At 37.8% G+C, this 21,020-nt stretch overlaps 1 protein-coding gene across 7 annotated transcripts in view; it reads right to left on the minus strand.

The window, feature by feature from the left end:
- The window catches only part of cdc42bpab (CDC42 binding protein kinase alpha (DMPK-like) b), an 80,333-nt gene that overhangs the window by 48,052 nt on the left and 11,261 nt on the right, over positions 1-21,020 (minus strand). For all 7 annotated transcript variants that reach the window (XM_088403172.1, XM_088403175.1, XM_088403177.1 and 4 more), the window contains exon 2: positions 811-902. In XM_088403172.1, the coding sequence (XP_088259298.1) occupies positions 811-902 (92 nt within the window). The remainder of the gene's footprint in view (positions 1-810; positions 903-21,020) is intronic.

Consider the following 21,020-nt stretch of genomic DNA (forward strand, 5'->3'; position numbering starts at 1 on the left):
CATGTCGCATGACAAAAGATCAGATATAGATTGGCTTCAAGATCGCATACACAAGCGAACTGGGTCGCATTTGATCAAAAATGGCGTTCAAACTGCCATTAAAAACAGGCCGCATAAGGGCAAAAAACATAAAAATACAAATCTGAGTTGGGTCACTCCAAACTGCTATCTGAACATAGTTTTAGATTAGAGGTGCCTATTCTGAATATTGTTTTTATGTAAGAGTATTGGCTGAGGCCTGAGATACCTGTCCGAGCAACATTCCCCTGCTTTGAGATAATCACCTGAAACCCATAAATAAGTATCTTCCAACCTCCTTATTTGTGCACATAGTCGAAAGAACAAAATGAACAAAGTGGTATTTAGAGGTTAGTTTCACAGGCACTTTAATCCTGTGAAGTGAGAAATGTGAAATTTCCTTTTGCAAGTGGAGTCACGCTCAGGCATCAGTCTAGAACTGCTGCTGGAATGCAAAAAAAAAAAAGCAGCTACATATCAAATTTGTTCACCTGTTTTATCTTAATAATTGAGGTCTTTTAAAGATAACTATTGTCTTGGGATCATATTGCAAAAAAAAAAAAAAAAAAAAAAACAGTGCTTCGAGGAAAAAGTCAGATGACATTTCTCCAGGAAAAACCGACAAAAAAAACAAGCTGGATTTGATGTGACGTAATTAAGAACGATTCAAACGGACCCATGACACTAGTTTCCTCAACAAAAGAGAAGGGGGAAATCCCAATTGCAGGTTGTGAACGGTGAGAGATTGTTGCAAAAAGACATTGAGTGCAGAAAAAAATGAATGAAAATTACCTCTCCAAAAGCTCCTCGTCCAATCACTTTGAGGATTTCAAAGTCTTCTTTGTGCAGTCGCATCTGCTTCACTTTGGATGTAAAGGGTTTTGCTTTAGGGAAGAAGAAGAAGAATAGAGGGGTCAAGGTCATTTAAATCTCAAGTGACTTCTACAAGACTCCACGTGTAAACCATGTATTGGCAATAATAGTCATAGATCAGAAAATAGATTCCATTCATACTAATCAGTTAAAAGAAACATTGACAAAGAGCCCTTGATTCTAATCTTGTGAAAGTTCAATGTGATTTCATGCAACATTTCAACGAAATGCAAGAAACTCGAATTTCTCAACATCACAATGATTCATTTGACTAAATAAGGTATGTTTTAGTGACAGATTGATAACAGTAAAGACAAAGCTCAATTGAAAACTATTTTAAAACTAGTGTTGTTTTTAAAAAGCCAGAGTCAAGCAATAGCTGAAAGAGTCAAGCAATAGTTGACAAAGTCATCATTCATTTCAGCAATAGTCATCATTTCATTCAACTGTAGCTATAAATGTGGAAAATGATACTACCAGTAGATAATAGTTGTTACTCAAACACTACTACATATGTCCTCGCCCTCTACCTATGTGTCATAAAAGGGTGTGTGCTACGAATTTTTCGAACAACTAGTGTTCCGGAAAATGTCATTTTCAAACTGTAAAAAGGAGGGGAACGCCTTCAGTAAAACTAAGCTAACACATAAGGTCAATAAGTGCTGACTGAGTGGAGTCAAGAGGGGCTGACATAGTAGGGCTGCTATGACTGCTGCATTGCTAACTGGTCATGTAGTTCGGAACAGTTAGTTAAAAAAAAATAGTCAAGGCCGTTATGTTCAGCTTTTCAGTGAACAGAAGAGAACATGTAGGACTAGAACTATAAAACTATACATATACATAACTAACTGGTCGCATCAGGGTCAGACTTGTGTGTAGTGTGTGTGGGGTAAATGATATAAATATAGTAGTATATATAAGTATATATGTGTATGTGTGTATATATATTATATATTTAGAGAGAGAGAGAGAGACTGACAGACAGAAAAGAAAACCTGAAGAGTTTCTACATGGGAATGAAATAGAATCTTTAAGGGAAAGGACTGTTTCACTAGGGAAAAAAAAATCATCAAATAGCTAAGTAGTAAAACTACAATTACTGTACTGGTTTTGTGGTCGGTAATGGTTTTGCATCCAGCATCATCCTCTTATGTCTGAATTCAACAGTGCTGCTGCAAAGACCCTCACAAACATAAAATATCAATCCAATGTGTGTACTGCTTATGATTACAAATTTTAGTGTGAGAAAAACTTGTAAAAAATGTGATGGATGAGATTGCTAGTTCAGAGTTATAACAAGACCTGGCATTTATTGACTTAGGCTTCTACACAAAACCTAGTGGGTTTTGAACTATGTGCGGCCAGGCATTCACCAATTACATAACAAGTCTTGACAGCAGTGCCAGCATTTGATGTGATAACTTGAATATTTAGGGGATGAAATTGTCCCCCAATACAACATTACAGGCGGTGTGTGGTGAAGAAAAAATCAAATTTCAAATATTTTAACAATCGACTGAAAGGGGCACTTCGGAATTAGAACTTCCCCAATGACAGATTTTGGATGAATTATCAGTAGAGCTGTAACGATGAATTGATTAACCAACAACTAATTGATTATTGAATTGATCAATGACCATTGATTGGTTTGAGACCTAGTTTCATTAGAAATGGTCCAAATCCTAACTTGTAAATAGAATTATATTTGTGAATCAAAACATTTGTGAACAATTGCTTTGATTTGAGAATTACAAAGATTATTTCCCCTTTTTTTCCGCATTTCTGACAAAACCAATAACTTCATCTCAGTTTACTCATTGGTCCACTAAAAAGATGAAATGAAGCCATTGAAATTAAGATTGTCATTTAAATGTCATTTAAACCTAATTAATCAATTAATAAACAATATAATAAAAAGTATAATTGATTATTAAAACAATTAGTTACAGCACTAAATATCAGAATACACAGCAAAATACATATTTTTTTCTTTGGCAAATGCTTTGATAATCTATCCTATGTCAGTTTATGTACTGAATATATCTTATCTGCTTCGCTTCTACTTAACTAATAGCAGAATTAATGAAAACCAACAAAGTGTAAATAAAGCACATTTTGGCCCCTCAAGCAAACAATATTGGCATTAGTCATTGGGGACAGACGTATCAATTAATGCTAGAAGACATCATCAATTATTAAGCAGAGCACACGGGTCATACATGTTTATTGCCTCATTCCAATCATCAGGAAGGTCATGAAGACCAATTTAAACCACAGCCTTTGATGCTGATGCTGCTGCTACCTTCTCAACTGTCATCCTGATAGCCTAAGGGTATAACCTTCCTTGAGAGTTAATAGGAAGAGTAGTCGGTCACCACATCTCACACACCATCTTCTTTAAAGTGACTTGAAAAGGTAAGTGCTGGAGCAATAAGTGGAATACAAGTGTTCACTTCTGGTCTAAATCTTCATTAAAGGATATTCAGGGTAGAGAGTAAAGGGAAAGGAAAAGGAAGACATGATTAGTAGATGTCTGCTGAGTCAGGAGGTCCACCACAAGACATCTTTCATTTCTGAGTCCACAGGTCCAAGGCAACAACAAAGCAGACATGCGAATATGTGCACATTCACCCAATACAGCTGTCGTGGTCTCCACATCAAAACCAGAAGAATGCTGAGCTGTTGTCTCTCTGGATTTCTTAGAAAATCCATAGCAAGACCATTTTAAAAATTGCTTGAGAATAGAAAAAAAATGACAATATTTGGATAGAAAGTAGCACATAACCACTAACATCTCCCTGGAATTTGTGGTATGACTGTGAGTGTATAGGTAAGGTTATACACACTCACTGCCTGCATTCAATAAGCAATGAGCTAACCCACATTTACACAGCAATCAATGTGTCTGCTTCCCTGTCGCTGAATAGAAAATGCAGTGCGTTTTTTTTTTTTTTTTTTTTAACTCACAAGACAAGCAAATGCCATCCAGTTTTGTCATCAAAATACACAGGTAGAGCCAAACATAGCAACAGTTGCTATGACAAGGTGCGGCACGAACCCCTGGCTATGATTGAGAAAGTGTCAATCCAAGCTCTGAGCATGACTGAAGCTCTTTGTCTGCAAGATGTTTTGCAATGACTACACAGCTGGTGAGGTAAGATTGGAAAAAGATGACATGTCAGTCACAAGTAGATTAATGTATTGCACTCTACATGAGAAAGACATCTACACACAGGCATGCAATGGGAATGCATATGTAAGGGCTACATTTGCAGTCTACAATAAAAAATACACAGGCATGTTTGGCTTCAGGAGCCAGTGAAACTGGAAAAACGTGAGTGACGCCAGGCATATCCATGTAGCTAAGTAGTGGAGCTGCAAACTAAAAATCCAGACCACTTATCTGGCCCATCTATCCTTATCACAACAAGGGCCGTTTTTGTGAAGTTTCGGGCAAGTGTGTTTATTTAGCTCAAATGGCACACTTATGAGGAATTTCAGGACATTTTGCTGGCTTGGTTTAGTTCAAGTTGACATGTAAGCGTAACTGATGTTTCATTAGAGCGGTCAAAATGACTGCATGTATAGCCATTTCCAAGCACATTTTTCATGAAATATTCTGTTTTGAGACATGATTTTCTATGTAAGTGTTTGTTTTTTGTGTGCTGATCTGGCTCAATATTAGGGCCACTCCAATGTGGATTTATTTTAGTGAAAATGTTAATTTGGGGTATAAAAAATAACAATGACCAATTCATAACAATTGCTTTTATTAAATACATAACGCATGAATGAAATAAATTTCATCCATGCTCAACCCACTGCATTGCATTTCAGTCAGATTTTAAGTATTGTGTATCTATTTGTCTGTATTTGGTACATACAGCATCCACTTCAACCTGTGGGCCTGGAAGGAGGCTCCTCCCACCTGTGGTCCCTTCTGAAGGTTTCTGATTTTCCCCAAATTGGGGTTTTTGAGTTTTTCCTTCCCCTTCTGGGAGCTTTGACAGGGGATACTGTTGTGTACCTTAAACCGAAAAGATGTCTCCATGACTTCTTTTTTCGAAAGAAGTCTCAAAATGACCTCTTTTCACCTGTGAAGCTCTTTGAGACTTCATTGATTCAGGGCTATACAAATAAAATTTGATTGATTGAAGAAAACAAACATACGAGTATATAGGCACAAACTTTAAAGCAAAGTCAGAAGGTGAAGGTGAAAACAAAATCACAATAATATAACTTTGGTAGGTCAGAAATCAAACATTTGAAAAGTACGCTTTTTAGCCAATACAGACTAAACATAAACATTTTTCAAAATTTGATGTTGATTAAAATGCTTGTTTTAATGCTGCAGTTATTGAAAATCGCATCAGGATACCTTATTGAAAATTATATCAAATAATTCAGATAAACATTTATTCATGCTTGATTTAATAAAAATGACTTGATTAAATAAGTATGAATACTCGAGACAAGAGAAAACAAATTTAGCTATGTGTAGCAGCAGACTATTTTACTGTTGAGAACCAATCAAAATATTTAGATAAATATGAATGGATGCCAGCAAATTGGGGAAATGTATTGTCCACAAGTATGGAGAAAAATGCCTTTCAAGGAGGATTTTATACATGGGTGCGTAATAGACACAGGATTTCTACAGTCATATTTGCGGCTTCTGTCACAAGGTGGCACAGTGAAAGACTGGTTGGCATGTCCGCCTCACAATTCTGAGGTCTCCGGTTTGATTCCGGCCTTCCCGTGATAGAGTTTGCATGTTCTCCTCGTGCCTTTTTCCATGTACTCCAGCTTCCTCGCTCAAGCCCAAAAACATGCATGGCAGGTATATTGGACACTCCAAATTGCCCTTGGGTATGTTTGTGAGTGTCCATTCATGCCTTGTTCAGGGTTTACCCCACCCACTGCCCAAAGTTAATTGGGATAGATGCCGGCAAGCCCGCTACCCTTGTGAGGAAAAGTGTTAAGCAAATGGATGGGTTGTGGGATGGCTCGTGTCCACAATCGTTAATCTCATTTACATGTAATAGTCCTCATTCGTAAGACTGTTTTGTCATGAAGTATGAAAAAAAACAAATTCTGAAAGAAAAAAACGTTTTCTAACAAATCTGTAAAGACACTACTAACTTGTTTTAACCATTGTATGTACTGTGCAACATTTCTTGTAAAGAACTGGTGATCATTTTTTGACAGATCCTCATCGATCCAACAAACACTGCCAGTAGAAAAAAAAAAAAAAAAAGAAAAACGGAGGAATAAGTAGACTAATGAACTCCACTGGAAGGACAAACATGACAATGATGTCTGCTCCTTGTCTGCGGTCAAACTCTCACAACAGAACATGATTGTGGAATAACGAAATACAGTTTGAGGAGAATGCGAAGACAGGGCAGTGAAGGACTGGAAAAGCTGTCAGGTTCAACTCGGAACAGAAAGCATTACCGGACAGCGCATAGTACCGAGAGCTGAGCCAGTGAGACCAATCAGCAGTTGAGCCCGTTACAGTAAGTGTCCAAGCCTTACAACCCCACCACACTCTAGCCCCATTCCCACTTCCACACTGGGATGGAGGGACATCTGGAAGCCATCATGGATATTATTTACAACCACAGTGAGGTAACGACACAAAAATGTAGTTTTCAAGAGAGACGGGGGAAAGAGAGATGGAAAGAGAGGGAGACTTTTCAGGATTAGACGAGTAGAGGAAGAAACCTGTGGATGGCCTCCGTCTGACCATGACAGGACCACTGGAAGGAAGAGAACACGTAAGCTGGTTTTCATTGAAAAAAAATACCTTGAGAAAACTCCATGTATCATAAGCAGGAGCATGTGTTCACCATATTATCATAATTAATATGCAGCAATGACTACAGGCTGGATTTCACTGAGTCACTCAGGGTCACCTTCCTTCTGTCCAGAACTGTAAATTCAATGAAAATAGGGTAAATCGCAATTTAATAATTTTATTTTATTCTTCCCTGAAATTCAAAGCTATACAGCAGCTGTTTTTCAGCATGGCCACACAGTCGACAGCCAGCTAGGCTGTCCATTTAATTTCCCTCTTATTCATCAGAAACATCTGAGTCAATTCAAGTTGGCCCCAACAACTTCAGTATCGTGTTCCTGCACGTTCTGCTCTCATAATGAGCTAGTTGTCACACCGTTCCTCACACTGAACTTGGCAGGCCGATCTTCAGTCCAACAAAGCCATCGTACAGCAAAATGCTTAATACATTGAAAAACACCTTAATCAATTATCATTATTGCTTGGTACGTTAATATTCCTTCCTGATAAATTGCAATGATGAATTTTTTTGAGCCACAGAAAACCGATGGAGGCATTTTGAGGTCACAAAGAACGAAATAGATTGCAATTCTAAAAGGGTAAGTGACTTTACGCAATGCTTTTTAGCGATACAAGTGCAAGTAGCCCAAATGTGTGAACCCACTTTGTCAAAGCCAACAAATGTGTGTGAGGCACCACCAACACAGATAAAAAGAGACTCTATAGTTGAATGACAGCTTTGAGATCACTGCAGGCACAACCAGTGGGTCCAGACAGCTGCCAAACTCCCAGCTTGCAAATACAAAATATTTGTCATTAAATCATTTAAAACTATTGGAAATCAGTCACTGGAAAAGCAAACAATTTAATGCTGAACTGCACAGCAATTACACCAGAATTACCAATGTTCTCTCACTTCATCCGATCAGCAAAGATAGGTTCAAGGTCCCTTTCGTGGCATTTTCACCCACTCCCGATGTTAAACTGTATTTCCCAAAATTATCTTCATCAATTTGGCAAAGGTTTAGCATTGGGTGTCAAACTTTACACTTCTGTTCCTGAAAGTATATACTGTACATTATGTTCATGCACGTGTATTTTCACACACCCTCCGGGCTTTCAAGTCAACATGTTCAACCCATAGTGCAAACAAGATGATTTATCCACTTCTGTGTCAACATGCCCTCCCGATATGTGTAGATAAGGTGAGAACGTCAAGAGGGTTCCAGGATATGTTGCCAAGACGGCTTGAAGTTCTTACACTGTAGTCTGATAATACGTAAAAGAAACACAAATGACACTAAATACCGGCCAAGGCGGTAGTGAGGAGTTTAATGGGATTTATTTTTTAGGTCAAAACAACTATTCACTCCACTATGTAGCATTGATAGCCAGACATCAGTACAAATATTTGAACATTCTGAGATAAAACAAAGAAAATACAGCTATGATTATCGCTATTAGGCATTTTTGTTAGTTCAGTGACCACAAAGCAACTCCTGTGATGCTGTAACATGCCACCTCAAAAGTAAATTTTATTTGAATAGCCATTAACCCTTTGTTGATTACATGGTGTTGTCAAACATGGCTGGTCATGTGGGGAGTTTGCACACCCCAATACAAAAAAAGGGTTACAGGGTTAATCATACATATGGGTCAATGAGTCAGGAAAACACATGTAAAGACAGAGACAAAAATTGCAAGATTGAAATTACCTTTTTTTCTTTTAATTGTGGTGTCCAAATCCCACGCGACCAATGGATAATCATAACAAAGTCTCCAAGGGATTCACAAGGGATTCACAAGTGAAAGAATCACAGAGAACATCAAACATTCACAATGGCATCCCCAGAAAAAAAGCTCCTAGAAGGGCAAGAAAAACTTCAAAACCCTTCAAGGAAAAATAAGAAACCTTGAGAGGGGACCGCACCTGGGAGGACCCCCCCCACCCCCCCCCCCCTTGAAGGCTCAGTGTATTACCGCATGACAAGTGTGTACATCCCCTTTTTCATGCAGTGTATATACAAATACTATAGCCCACAGTAGTGTAAATTGACGTACGAGCAACCCTGGAAATACAAGCAAACCTGGAGGGTATATGAAGGCATTTCAGGGGGTACTTGAGATTTCAACACGATTCAGCATGATGGTTTTGAACGCTGTGCCGGAAAAATGTTCACACTCACTATTCGAAAACACCCATCCGGAATTTAAGCTTTTTGATCCAAATAAAATTCGCAAAATTATTTCATCTCCAAGGTTTGCTAGTGACTGCTGAAACAGAAACTGACAGCTGGATGACTGTTCTGTCAACAGTATGCAGCCAGGAGAAACATTTTCTTCTGCATTCCCAGGTACAAGTGACTTTATGGCAGCATTTAAGCTTGGACCCTAGTAAAAGCCAGGAATAGCGTGCAACACAAATGTTCTCTACGTCAGCCAGTTTCCAAAGCCCTGTAGTTTAAAAAAAAAAAAAGTTGCCAGATAATGCATACAAGAATTTCAAAATACAGTACGGTGACAACTGGCCAGAAAGGACAACTTAAAAAATGTCAACAGCGGGCAAATTAAAGTCAGCAATGAGCTGTATACACGGCATCTATGTTGAAACAGCAACATGTCACAACATCCTGACATCACAAGTTTCTGAAGGCCTTTTCTGGGCACATCATGGTTATTCCCCAGCTGATGGTGAGGGGGCTGTTGTTACTATGTTGCAGCACTCTGTGCCTCAAGTGGTGCGGCCCACCGAGGACTTTGCACCATTTAAGGGTTTGAATCCCATCGGGTCCACCCGTTACTATAAATGGATTCACCCATTTGTGTAAGAGCATCCACAAGTCTTTTGTTGTGACCTTTGAGTCAAGAAGGAAAATGATGCTATGAGCCCACTACCAGGGGGTCAGTCATAAACTGGAAAAAGATAAAGGGTCAGGGAAGAAAAGATCTTGATATCTTGAAAAGAGGAATTCCTCAGCTTTTCCTGCATCTAAAATCGGGACGGGACCACCTCCACCAAATTGAGGGCCCGAGAACCTTTGACATCAGACAACCATAAAGTGTGATGCAGTTTCAAATTAAATTGAAATTGTGCATAACCTTACCAAAATCTGTACAAAACTTTTACCGTAATGTTTTAAATGGAAAAATATATAAATTTAGCAGTGATAAGTAGCCATTTAGTGGGTTTTTCAACAACAACAACAACAAAAAAAAACGAACAAAAAAAAAAAAAATCATAAATATAAAAAAAAAGCACTTCACATGCCTCTAAAATGCCATTTACAACAAAATTCATGTGGGAAAAGAAATTATTGGAATTTAGGAAAAAACAGTTCAATAATTAAATATACAACCTCGAGTTTTTATGGTAAGAGTCAGCGTTTCAACTTACAGTAACCGCAATTCTGGCCGACAATTAACTCCGAATTTTGGCCTGATGTAAACAACTGTTGGGGGCCAGTCATGTAGAAGATGAAATTAATGAGGCTAAGAGAATGTTACGAAAATAATGAAGTTATCTAGTTTTACTCAATATAAGAATTTAAACAGGTTTTCTAGAGGTAATATCATACAAAACCATTCAGCCAAAAGTCAAGTTTGTTCGAACACCAAAAATAATCTAAATTCCTTCAAAATGCATCATTGGATTTCTTTAAAATTCTTGCTGCGTTGTACTCATGTTGAGCGGTTGTTCTAACTCAGGCATGTCGAAAGTCCAGTGCAAGCCATTTGTGGCCAGTGTTCAAATTTTCACCGGCCCGCAGCCTCTTATCAAATTCATAATACTCGTCCCACCAGCACTGATGAGAATTGTATGAAATATACGTGTTCAAAAATCTACCGTGTTTTCACAGTCATAAGACGGCAAGCATATTTTCATGCGCAGCATTGTATGTGTGCACCGAGTTCCAAAATCTGTCAATGTTGCTGAGTGATATCGATGAGCGCTCCGCTTGACTGACTGAAAACTTTACCTGCCCATACACCGTTTATACAAAAAAAAAAAAAAAACAAGGTCAAACAGGATGCGGATGTTAAAGAAGGGTGGGCGTGAAAGACGAGGAATGACGTGCACTACAACCTGGAAAATCTGTCAAAAAGTGTGTCATTTGATATTAAAAAAATAATTTAAATAGTTAATTTTTATTTTATGTTATTGGTTGACAAAGTATGTCAGGCGGAATGGTTGTCCCCCACACATGTTCACCTTACTAAATATGGCTCGCTTTGAAAAAAATTTGGACACCCCTGTTCTAACCAGACTGATATTGGGGAAATTGCGGTACTTTGCTTAATCCATTCACCGCCATTGACAACTGTCGACATCAAAGAAGATATATAAGTCAAAAATCCACTGCGCTGGCAATATTAAATTAGCATTATTAACAATGGGGGAAAAAAAACAGCATGAGCAAGCATAGGTAAAACAGGAAGGAAAAAGACAAGCCTGATCCATTTAGGATGGATGCAATACTATGACAAACAAGCCTCTGGCACAGTAGCCGGCAGAGACCAAGATAACAAGTAGGAGACGAATGACCTCATAGATAAGTGGATTGAGTCTGCGTGGGAGGACACAGTGTGACCCATGTTGCCATCTAGGTGAATGTATAGACGCTGCCTCTCTCAACATTCAAGAACAACATGCTGCACTGAGTCAATCCTGGCAGCTGCATGCCATGATAGCGCGCCAACTTTCACCAAACCAGTTCGACTGCCGCACCTGTGCATTTTCATTTTATAATGTGATTGCACACACTGCATGTTAACAGATGAATGAGGCAGGCTGGAGCTGCATTTCTGGAAAATGTTCCACTTCCATGTTCCAAAGCTCAAGCATGATCATTTTAGTTGAATATTCATTTTAAAACTAAACTCCAATGGGCAGCAATGTCCTGCAAAAACCCGTGAGAGCTCAGGCAGAAATGCAAAGTCACCAAAATTTTAGGAGTGTATAGGTGAGTAAGTTAATGCCACCATGGAATCCAGCCACGCTCCAATGGCAAGCTACTGGTCAACATCAATCGATGAAATTGGCGCCCTTTGTATAGCACACAAATGAAGTCGACTTGGCAATTTTTGACAAACTTGTGCTGATATTTTGGAGAACATTGGTGACAAAGAACAAAACCTGAGGAAATCAAAAGAGCCGCTACGCAGAGCTCGCCTTTCAATAGGATAGGGTCTTGTCATTTTTTTTAATCATTGCTTATTTACATTCTGCATCATGGCAGCTATGATAAACTATAAAGGGATTAATGACCGTCGATTATACAACACATTTAAAAAGTGCTAGTGAAACAAAAAATATAACATGCACAAGTTTATCGCTTTCACTAACTGCTCTCATGAGTCAAATAACATATCTGTCTCCTGATAACTTATGTACAAACTGCCTCTGGGAATAAAACATCCTAGCGTAGCAGATGGTGCTTGAGGTGCAAATGCATGATCTTGTGTTCTATGTTAACACAGTGCATGTTCTTGTATCATCTATAATATTTAGATGGTCTTGTTCCACATGGTAAATGACCTGGTGTAATGTTATGTTAAGGAGATTAGGTTGGACGCAAAGGAACAGACAAGGAGTGACTGTAAAGTGAGGGATGACAATGTGGAATGTCCATGAAATGCGGAGGAACACAGCAACGCATTGCAGTAAGCATTGAAAATATTTTTTTTGCCAGCAACCAGGGTGGAACGGCCACAAATGGATTGTGCATTTTAATCTATACTGATCAAGAAACTTTTGACTGAATAGCAGAAAGTCATTTTGGACAATGGAACAATTACCTAGATCAACAGTTATAGGTTTTGATAAGAGTGAGTTTTATTTTAAGGTAGCGCAGCTTGATGATGAAGTTTATTTTTTACCCTAAGTAATCAGTTGCAAAAGGAAAATGCCATCGGATGTATGACTGCACTCCACGGTATATTTAAATGAAGAGATGCATTTGTACATTTTGTGTGTTCAGCTATCTTAAATTGCTTGACTATAATCATCTATTTCAAGAAGCGACCAATTTGGCACTTAGGTTGACATCACAGTTGTTCAGGGCACAGGTAACGACCAATCACAGATCACCTGATTGACTTTGGTCGTGTATGTTTATAGAAGATGATAGTCATGGCAACATAGAGTAGGCAGCTTGATGAAAAACAATTATGTCAATCTCAGCAAGTAAAAGAATTAGAGGGTGTCAAATGAACATATTAATTGCAATCAATTAATCATAGTTTGAGATAAACCTGTTTTTTTTGTTTCGTTTTTTTTAATCGTGATAATCACATTTTTAATCTCGCACTTTATGCTTTCTGTATGCTGATTAGATCTGGCTTTATGCATCAAGCGCCTTGTGCTTGAGTTGTTAGGGATTGGAAACAAATGTCAGTCACACCCTCCAAGGAGGCATTGATTGGCAGTTATTATGTTTTGAATAACATGATAGCCTCCTGTTGTAGGTGGGAGGGCAAGTTCAGTAGCAGAAGGGAGATGTGAACATGTAGGAGTATGTGAAAGTTGTCGGTCTGATGAATGATAAATTTAACTTCAAGAAACGCCCCAACATCATTCTTGACAAATGAAGAATGATATGTATTCTTTGTAAGAAGATGTTTGCTTACCAAAGAAACCAGCTCCAGTTTAGCTTATCACATAAATGCAAAGCACCCAGCTGTGACTCGATTTTTTTTTTTTAATCTCTTGACAGTGCAAAAAAAGAATGGTGAAAGTTGGAACTAATGATTAATCTGTCAATTAATCAATGAATCTGGAGAAAAGAAATATATTTCCATCCTGTTATCAAAAACAAGGAACATTTAAAACCAACAGGGGAGGAATTGCAGAAATAATGATTTCAGATTTGATTTAACATGGCAAAAAAGGAACAATGTTTATCCTAGCTTTCCAAGGTAAAAGAAAATGTTTTATTTTTATTCTCTGCTTGATAACGTTTGGGGCTACTGAGTTTATGAGGATTTTGATCATTTTGAATTAAAAAAGAATCTAAACAATCAAATATAAATAATGTTTAATTCCATAATTGATAGTAGACAATATATCATTTGTTGCAGCTATACTTTAAACGTTGTTTTTTAGTGGGGGTAGCGGGAGGGTTTCAGTCACACAAAGAAAAAAAAATCTCTCTTGGTAATACCCACAAGCTAAAAAAAAAACAAAATACAGCTTTTTTTGAAAGTATGCAAGAACAGGAATCCTGCTCGAGAGAGAATGCTTGAACAGATTGTCAGGTGGTGCCCAGGAGTTCCACTTTATCACAGAGTGCATCCAGACAATGCGAGTGATTCAGACTGCAGGAGGAAGGATGTGGGGCTATCAGATCAACAGCATGTGAGACTTCACCAAGTAAATGAGCACCATTGAGCTGGAGGCTGGATCTACGGTGCCTGCACCGGTAGCAACCGTGTTCTCGTCTAGCAAAGAGCTACTGTGGATTCTCATGTTTATCGGTAGCCACTTAAAAAGATGGGGAAGTCAGGATAGCCAGCAAGAGAATAATGACAAATTCAGTCTCCTTTTATAGTTCAGCCTAAAACTAGATCAGATGACCAACAGAGTTAGCAATACAAAATAAACCAAAGTTATTTGTGTCAAGTAACAGGCAACAATATGGGCAAAGAACAAAGAAAAGCAATCACGACAGAAATCCCAATCCCAATAGTCTCTTGTATCACATGTAGTTTTGGGATTTCTGCCATAAACAGCATAAAGGACATAATTTGCCTTGGCAATAACTCATGACAGTGATTATGACTTTTGTCTGTTTGGTGCAGAATGACTTTAATGTTAAAAAACATAGTTATAACTGGGAAATTGTGTTTGTTTTTGGACAGTTTTGAAAGAATATGGTCGATAACAAAAACCTTTCCTTCACTCATGATTAGTGTTTGGGTAAGGCCGCTTATTATAAAAACAACCTTGTTAATGGTTTTAAATAATACTGACAACAGATCCTACGCATTAACACTGTTTTCCAAGTTTGTTATTAAACTTTTGAGACATGCTGAGAGACTTCGGAGACACCTAAACATGTTGCTAGAATAATTATTCAATAAAATATGGGTGAAAAAAATCTGCAAAGGACATTTGTATGGAACAAGGGACAGAACAGTTGCATGTTACCTTCAACTGTATTTTATTTTTTTATTTTTTTATTGTTATAATCACCTTTTCTTTGTGGTTCAGAGTGAAAACAAATCTTTTTCGTGTGGCTTTTTTGTGTGTGTGTTTGGTGTTTGTTGTATTCAATCAAATATTGGGGGGGATTTCCTTTTACAAATATTTTGGCTGAAAATAAATACCAGCTCAAAATATTTTCATCGACCTCCTTGACGACGAACACTCGTACATACGTGTGGCAGCGCTAAAAAATGCTATCTTTAGACCTGAAACACTGTCAACGCTGCAATTTTTTGGGGGTATCAGTGACAAGTCGAATATTACACAATCAGGTAACAATGACACAGAAAGTAAAAAGCAACAATGAAATGCTTTGTGAGATTGAGAAGAGGACCAAAACACAAAAATGTTGACGCTAAACAAACACTCAAAGTAAAAAGCGGTCTTTTCTAACAAAATGGACTAAGTTATATCAGTGGTGGTGATATTAAGAAGAGTACGTATTTTACATGTAAGTTTATTGTATTATTTTAATACATTTTACAGTGACATTTGTTCATATCTGTTGTTGGTTTTTGCTCATGTCTTATAAATGCAGTTTGAATCAAAAGTAAAGTTTATGCCCCGAATCACCACAGTCTCGCAGGGCAAGTGAGGAGTAAATCACAGATAGCATCACACAGACCATCCCAAATACACAACGCCATTCCCTGAACATAGCTCCCAGAGGAGGAAGGAAAAACTCAAAATCCCTATCTGAAAAAAATAAACCTTCAGAAAGGGCCACAACCTTAGACTTACTTTGTGCTTTTTATTGCACAGTTTTGGGGACTCCAAACATTTCTGTTGGGACCCATAGCTTTTCAGTATTCTGAGTCCTGGGCCCCCAACAGTTTCCAGAAGTAAAATGATGTGCACAGCGGGTTTAGAATAATTGGGAGTCCTGAAAAAATAGGACATATGTCTGCCTTGTTCATTCTGCTTCAAATTCACTTCATGACATATCAACCATAAAATGAATCAGGCTACTGTACATGTGCATGAATGTAGCAAAGGAGCTCTATAATACAGCATATCTCGGTACGGTCAGGATGATCAAGAATAACTAATGCAAGAGTATTTCACGGACTCATTGCATTTGCAATGCACACATAAAAAATGATGTTAGCACGTGCTGTCCATGGCCCGCTGGACAAATCCCGGGAGACAGTTGTCAGTCACTAGGCAGAACTGGGATACAGCAGTGCGGGAGGTAGAGATAGTAGCACGAGGCACGAGGGGGCAGGGGTGGCATGTGGAGATGATAAAAAGAAATTAGACACGAGAATAAATCTAAAACAAGTGAACGAAGCGAGATGCTCGATTATAACAATTCAGCAATAGCTGGACTGCAGCATTTAAAGAATGCACCAGTGAATAGAAGCCGACTGACTGTCATTGAGCACAACAATGAAATCCACAATGAAGGTAGAGACAGACAGACAGAAAGACACACAGAATGAGAAGGAGGGGTGAGTGGGACACTGGTGGACAAAGAGGTCAATCTGGCCTCATCCAAACAGCTGCTGTGCTGCCGAACATTGCACCTCAGCCCCAAATTCCACAAGCAGCTCAGCAATGGGGGCTGCGGACTGAGTCAGCGCTTTTTACACACAACTGAGTCCTCTGCTCAAAGCAACCGGGAGATGCACGGTAAACAGAGAATGCTATAAAACAGACGAATCTAGTGATTTGGAGCCTTTGCCACTTGCAAAACCCTTTAAGGGGTTGCTATCGATGTTAATCGCTAATGTGAAATCCAGAATCTGGGGTAAAACAGACGAATCTAGTGATTTGGGGCCTTTGCAAAACCCTAAAGGGGTTGCTATCAATGTTAATCGCTAATGTGAAATGCAGGATCATGAGAATAACCAAATAGTGCTTCAGCGTACAGTAAAATTTACTCTGAAGTCTGGCTAGAACCACATTCAGGCTGAGAGCCATCACATTTGAAGAACAAATTTGTGTCACACTTAAAAAGTCTTAAAATAAAATAAGACTGTCACTACATTAGCAGACACGAACAGCGTACTCGTCAGCCATGACGAAGAGCTCAAGGTCAAAAGTAAACGAAGTATTAGCAATGTTATTTCTACTATTTTGCACCATTGAATAGGGTTTTGAAATACAGATAAAATTAGTCTCAAGACATGTTTAAACAAAAATGCACAATTTGATTCAAAAGCAAAGAAAAGAATGAATATGATACTTCTCAACAATTACTTTTTCACATTTAAATAATGCAATCATAAATAATTCTAATTATGATTTTTACAATTTTACTCTCACCATTACTGTTAAGACCAAAACATTAAATCAATAACACAATATGACTTTCAGCCCATTTTGCTAAAACATCAGTCTCATGTTGAAGCACTTAAATGTGGTGAGCAAAGTATAAAGGGGAATCATATCTAAAATACGTATTTGCATACAGTTACGCATAATTGGATATTTTTACGTGACGGCAAGTAGCATTGTAATTCTTGCCTTAAAGTTTTAAAACCATTAAAAAGGACTGCCTTGCTCAAAAAAAACAGTCTTCTTAAGTAATAACTTAACTTTTTGACTGTATGTCATTTTTTGTCATCTTTTTATATATACATTGTGAATATTGCACTGAAGCTTGATGGTTGACTAAAAAAAAAAAAAAAAAAAAAAAAAGCAAATTGTAGTAAAAATTGCCATGCCAGAAAAATCCCAATTCATTTTTATTCTAGAATCATTCAGACCTACATCACTACTTCAAAGGGTTATTTGTTCACAATGCCACAATTACCCGTAAAACCTGCCCCCACTGCTGGAAAAAAAAAAAAAAATCCTAGAGGAAACATCTTCTCATGAATTTACAATAATTCAGCACGAAGCAAGAACAGCCTAACCTTAATTGCAAGTAGCAACAGGACATCAGGATGCAATTGCTTCCAATGAAAGGCACCTCTTTGCACTTAGCAAATCAAGAAACACACACACAATAAGATACTATTCAAGATTAATAAAACAAGTCAAATTCTGACCAAATTAAGATTAAGCACTTCTGGGTAAACAATAAAAAGTACAATTACTTTGATTGATATAGAATTAATATCCTCCTGGTACCGAGCATACTTATTTGTGTCCACTGTAGTGGACATTTGTTTTTGGTCTATTTCTTTTGGCCCATTTGAGCTCCCCTACTAAGTCCAACATCCTGGCCTTTCCAATGATGTCTTGTGTGTTTGGGTGGGATGCAATCAACAAAATGGACACAACAGTGGACACAAATTAATAGGCTGTGTCTCAGAAGGATACACACAATTATTGATTTTAAACCTTAGTATTTATTCAACTACCAAAGTTCACCGTTGCATATAATTTGACTAAAACAAACCGAAGATGAATCAGTAACAAACTAAAATGATTTCATAAACTTGCAAAATACATTGCCCCATTTGGCACAATGCTTTTATGAACATGAAAAGTGTCCAGCTCAAGGCCAAAAACAGGTCCCTGCTGAGCGTCATGCAGAGGTTAGCACAAAAGCTCTGCGAAAATTAGCCATTTCGCGATGCAAAAGCGAAGTGGTCTCTATCAATTTAAAGTCTTAAGTGAGGAAAGCAAGAGCTGCTGAATTGGACCACTGATGATGGCATGATAACCGTGGCCCTCTTTGCTGCAGCAGCTCAGGAATGTGAGTATAACACTTCACGTTGGTTACTGGTACAGTAACGTTGGGAGGCGAATTGCCATCTTAGACTAAAGTGTAATTGGCAGCTGCAAGGACTTGCCTCCCAGTGCCAATTACTCTTTGATCTTTGCAGTCGTCCACATGTCAAACCGCTGTCTACAGTTGGACTTGCGTGTCAAAATATGCAAAACATGTAGCTAAGTTAGCTAAGTAGCTGACAAAATCACATTAACAGGAATCCAAAAATGTACATGGTCAAAACAAATAATGCTACATCTGGGAATGTTAATGAAAAGGGTTTCCGCAAAACACTCAAGCATGAGACCCGGATGGGAAATCTAGTTTTTCCCCTGGAGCCAAACTTACCCTAATGGACTCTATAGGTAATTTCACACAGATGACAATAAAAATTTAACAGCAATCTTTAAATTTTGAGGTAAAATTATCTAGAGCCCTAGACAACAGACTCTAGATAACCAGAAACTCAATGTCTCTAAACTGAAAAGCATTTTTCAACTAGTAAGCACATGCCCACAGCTGTGAAGCAAATCTTGATTGGATTCCTTGGCATCCCCCCATCCAAGTATAGCCTGGGTTTTGTGCCTGTTTCTCTGCTGACACATAAACATCCTGAAACAGGAAAGAGAAGCTAAGCTGGAGGAGGAGAAAACAGAGGATAGAAAAAAAAATCACGTTATTTATGAACTTGTTCTGGGACTGTGAAGGGCTCTGGTTTTAAGAGCCCCAAATAAGTTTGGTCCTGGGGTCGAGACAGCCGCGGGTCGGCCAGCAGTTGAACTCCCATGTTGATCGTTTTATGGCCACAAAAACACAGGGGATGCATTGCGATTTAAATTTTTACGTTACCCAGAGAAACCCATCTTCTATATTAAAGGATTATCTTGACTAAAAAAAGATTAGTTCTGAGATATAATAGTGTGTACACATGGTTTAAAATGGATCTACTGTGGAAGCCAAATTGAGTCTGTGGCTGAATCCCAAGAAGCCTTTGATTCTCTAATCCTTAGATGTAACAGTGAGTAAAAGAAGTTTGCTCCAAACTTGGAATGCATTGCATTGTTTTAATCCTCTTTCCATATCAATTTTATTCTGGCCATACATACACTATAGGTGCAATTGCTCAGTACACTGATTAGAGAGTGGCTCCAGATATGAGACCAAGAACTGAGTCACTGATAGGCCCAATGTGCCCAATTACAATCAGTGTCATTCAAAAATTGTTAGCAAAACTAAATCAAAAGAGATTGCTTGGTACAAAACAAAAATGTGTATAATAAAGTTATACAAAGTGATCAGAGGTCACTGTGCTGTTTCAATATAGAATAGACCTCAATTGTTCCTCCTGGATTCTATATTAAAAGATACACAATAGAGATGCCAATGTGGTAGTCAAGAATGGTGACAACTGATATTTGGACGCAATGTTAAAATTAAATGTCAGCATCTTTTGAAAATACAAATTCAAACTTAGACTTACCATGTCTTAGAGTGTATGGGACAGCAAAAAAAGTCAGCCTAACAGCTTCATCAAGAAAGAGTATCAGTACAAATAATATGATGCAAAGATGAACTTAATAAAATCATAATGAAAATGCCTCGGAAAAAAACAAAAACACAATATTCACAATAGCTCACAGATAGGCATAGTATAATATCAGATTTGGGTGGTACTATCACATATTTCACAGTTTCTAATAACCGTGACTTTTTAAACCGACGCATATTGCCAATTCGGTTATCGGCATTTGCCTACTCACAGACAGCAATTATTGTTAATCAATAAGATCGATAACTAATATTTCGAGCCGATATTCATTTTCAGTAAAAGGGAAAAAAAAATACCGACCACAAACTTTTTTTTTTTTAATCACAATTGACAAATTCATAATTTCAAACTCAACTTTTTTGAAATGTCTTAAAGGGCATATAGGACATTAAAGAAGGTCACCCTAAAAGCACAGTACAAAGTACAAGCACAAATCGACATATGTACGTGTTACGCCATTGCACCAAGGGGTCATATGATCTATCTCATCTGACTCTAAAGATGGTTTTGAGAAAACAAAAGTCAGCAACGCAACATGAAGATATAGTCCAAAACTAAACAATTACCGTAATTAAATCTGAAGCCACAAACCGGCACACCATACATCTCCTGTTAACTAAGCGGAAACTAACACTTAATTTGATCTAATCGAGTGCTGTTTTTTTTTTTTTTTTTTTTTTTTTTACATCTTTTCGGGGAAACGTTTTCATAGCATAATTCAGAATTCATGAGATACTCTATTAATGTGTGTTGTTTGGAAGAATAAAAACGTTCAACAAGTCGTTCAACAAGTAAAGTATCTTTATTTTGATGATGTCAACTAAGTTTTAAATGATCTTTTATCGGTCGTCAGTTTTGACAAAGGTTGATAGCGGTATTTATCAAAATGATAAATATTGGCGGTGGTATTTAG

The sequence above is a fragment of the Hippichthys cyanospilos genome, chromosome 20, assembly GCF_059441005.1.
Source record: "Hippichthys cyanospilos isolate Australia breed blue-spotted pipefish chromosome 20, RoL_Hcya_1.0, whole genome shotgun sequence".
NCBI lineage: Eukaryota > Metazoa > Chordata > Actinopteri > Syngnathiformes > Syngnathidae > Hippichthys > Hippichthys cyanospilos.